This window comes from Populus euphratica, unplaced genomic scaffold, assembly GCF_000495115.2.
Source record: "Populus euphratica unplaced genomic scaffold, PopEup_1.0 scaffold2124.1, whole genome shotgun sequence".
Lineage (NCBI taxonomy): Eukaryota > Viridiplantae > Streptophyta > Magnoliopsida > Malpighiales > Salicaceae > Populus > Populus euphratica.
This window is the reverse complement of record NW_011501946.1, coordinates 26,295-28,927: the sequence shown is the minus strand read 5'-3', so window position 1 is coordinate 28,927 and position 2,633 is coordinate 26,295. Positions and strand designations below refer to the sequence as shown.

Below are 2,633 nucleotides of genomic sequence, written 5' to 3'. Positions count from 1 at the left end.
AAAGAGATAAATATAAATAAACAAGATAAGAATATAAATAAGATAAGAGTTAACTAAGTGGAGGAAAAGAAATGAGAAGTATAAATAAGAAATTAATATAAGTAAAACTTAAGCATTATAATAACGAGAGAGCAAAAGCATGATCTTGATCTGAAAACAAAGATTTCTAAATGCATGAAAAATACCTTCTTTTATAGGCCAAAATTGAAAACTATTGATAAAAATTCATGTTTTTTCAATGTGGGATAAAAAACCTTTTAGTTTAAATACTTCAACTTAAAAAGATAACATAATATTTTTTCAATGTGGGATTTGAAACCCTTTCGTATATATACTCTATGCTCCCATGAAAAAAATCATGTTTTTTCAATGTGGGATTTGAAACTTATTAGTATAAATACTATATATTTTCAAGAAAAAAATTATATTTTTTCAATGTGGGATTTGAAACTTATTAGTATAAATACTATATGTTTCAAAAAAAAACATTATGCCTTTTCAATGTAGAATAAATTTTTTTAAAAAATATTCTTTTAAATTTCATTGTTTACAATATGTATAATTTATATTTATATAGATTTTTTTTATATGAAATATTAAAACTTTATTTTTTTTTAAATTTTTCCGGGTCGACCCGGGTTGACCCCTAAAACCCGGAACTCTGCCCCTTGACCGGGTCAATCTCTGGGCCGGGTTTAATAACTATGCTTACAGGTAATAGGGGATTAGCGAGGATTTTATTTCTAGAAGCCTAATCCATGTTTTGAACCGGTGATTAAGAAGGAAACACATCCTTTTTTAATCAACAAGCCTATCCAACATTAAAATTTGCTAGAAACCGTTTGCATGTGTAAATTTTACATTTAGTGACTTCGATCCAAGCTTAGGGTTGCGCTGGATGAGAAGCTTAACATGCATTGGGTCCATATTTCTTGTATCAGACTAAATGTGGGTAAATTTCAATTTAAGTTAAACAACATGTGTGTAATGCCTAGTACAAATTATGCCATTTGTTATTAAATCTAGAAAGTATTTAAGAGTGGTTTTTCAAAATATTTTTTTCAAAAAAAATATCAAAATAATATTTTAAAAAAAAACTCATTTCTTTCCTCAATACATTAAAACAATCCAAAAAATTTTAATTTTAATAAAAAAAATATTAAAACTCATTCTCAAACACTTATCAATCCATGCATGCTTTTGCAAACATAGAGGAGCTTACTTACCTCAAAACTAAAAATTTGAGACTGATGAGTTATAGAATCATCCTACACATAAACACATCTCGTTTTCTATTCCTTTTTAATGTAGAGTAGTTCAAATAGGCGACTGGTGTGTCTTTCTCTGTGTTGGAGAGATCAAATCAATATATACTCTAATTAAAAACTATTAGGTATGTATTATTGGATATTTTCAATGTTGAAGCTCTTAATAACATATATAGAGAGAAAATAAAATACAAAAGTGGCATAAGTTTCAAATGCTCCAACATCGTCCGAAGCATCAGCTCATGATACACACCTCTAGGAGATATAATAAAAGCACACCTACAGTAGAAGTAACAAAAGCACACCTACAGTAGAAGTAACAAAAGCACACCTACAGTAGAAGTAACAAAAGCACACCTACAGTAGAAGTAACAAAAGCACACCTACAGTAGAAGTAACAAAAGCACACCTACAGTAGAAGTAACAAAAGCACACCTGCAGAAATTATCGATCTCCACACTTGTAGCCATAGATAGCACACCTATAATTCCTTGTGCATTACATTAAAGACGGAACTAAACAGCTAGAACAACAATCAAGGGATGCCGATGATGGGAAAGAAAGGAACATAGTAACTTGATGGTGCAAGGCCCCATTCCCTTGGCAGAGGCAGGTCAAACGTTTTGGATGAGCCAAACTCGTTGGAGACTCCACATTTTCCACCTCCTGCAGAACATGTAGAGGAGAAGGAAAGAGGAGTGGAGATGGTGTACGAGTTAGAATCATGGGTTTGAACAATCTTGGACACCATGTTTTGTCTTGAGACATAGAGCTGACTTGGACCACCGAGAAGCTTAGCTAGGCAAATCAGAGGAGTTGCTGCCGTTGAGCTGCCTGGAGGAAGCTTAACTTCAAAGGAACCATCGCTTTGTGTGGTTGTTGTGGCCAACTTTCTTACTTTGTCACACTTCACTCCAACCTTAATCTCTGAAAATTAATACAAGTAGGAAATCAAATCAGAAACATGAGACTTAAAGAACATGAATATGTTAGGGTTGGGACAGACCTGAGTAGTCATAATGGCCACCGCAGTCAAGGCAAGACACTTTGCCTTTAAGAACTTGACATGTTGAAAGCTGAATCCCTGAGAGAGCCAATGCAAGAAGCAATACTATAGTGAGTGGATGAAACGCCATTGAAGAAAGATTATATGAGAAGCTAGTGTGAATAATGCAGCCTATAAATAAACCGAGGGACGGGCAAGGGAAACCATATTCAATGAAGGGCCCCCAGGTCACAGTAAGTAGTTGGTGTTGATAAATTGTGCTATTTATTTCGCTTCCCTACTTCCCGTGAAAAACTAACCACGAAAGGTCAAAAGATTCTTTGTATCTTACAATACCTGGTGGAAACAAGTTCTGACAT

At 33.6% G+C, this 2,633-nt stretch overlaps 1 protein-coding gene across 1 annotated transcript; it reads right to left on the bottom strand.

The window, feature by feature from the left end:
• Positions 1-1,663: 1,663 nt before the first annotated feature.
• LOC105118643 (uncharacterized) lies at positions 1,664-2,432 on the bottom strand. The gene is made up of 2 exons (XM_011016624.1): positions 2,275-2,432; positions 1,664-2,195 (listed from the first exon to the last, which is right to left on the bottom strand). Exons 1-2 carry the CDS (start codon positions 2,402-2,404, stop codon positions 1,804-1,806), a joined length of 522 nt encoding a protein of 173 aa, XP_011014926.1. The 5' UTR covers positions 2,405-2,432; the 3' UTR covers positions 1,664-1,803.
• Positions 2,433-2,633: the final 201 nt, after the last annotated feature.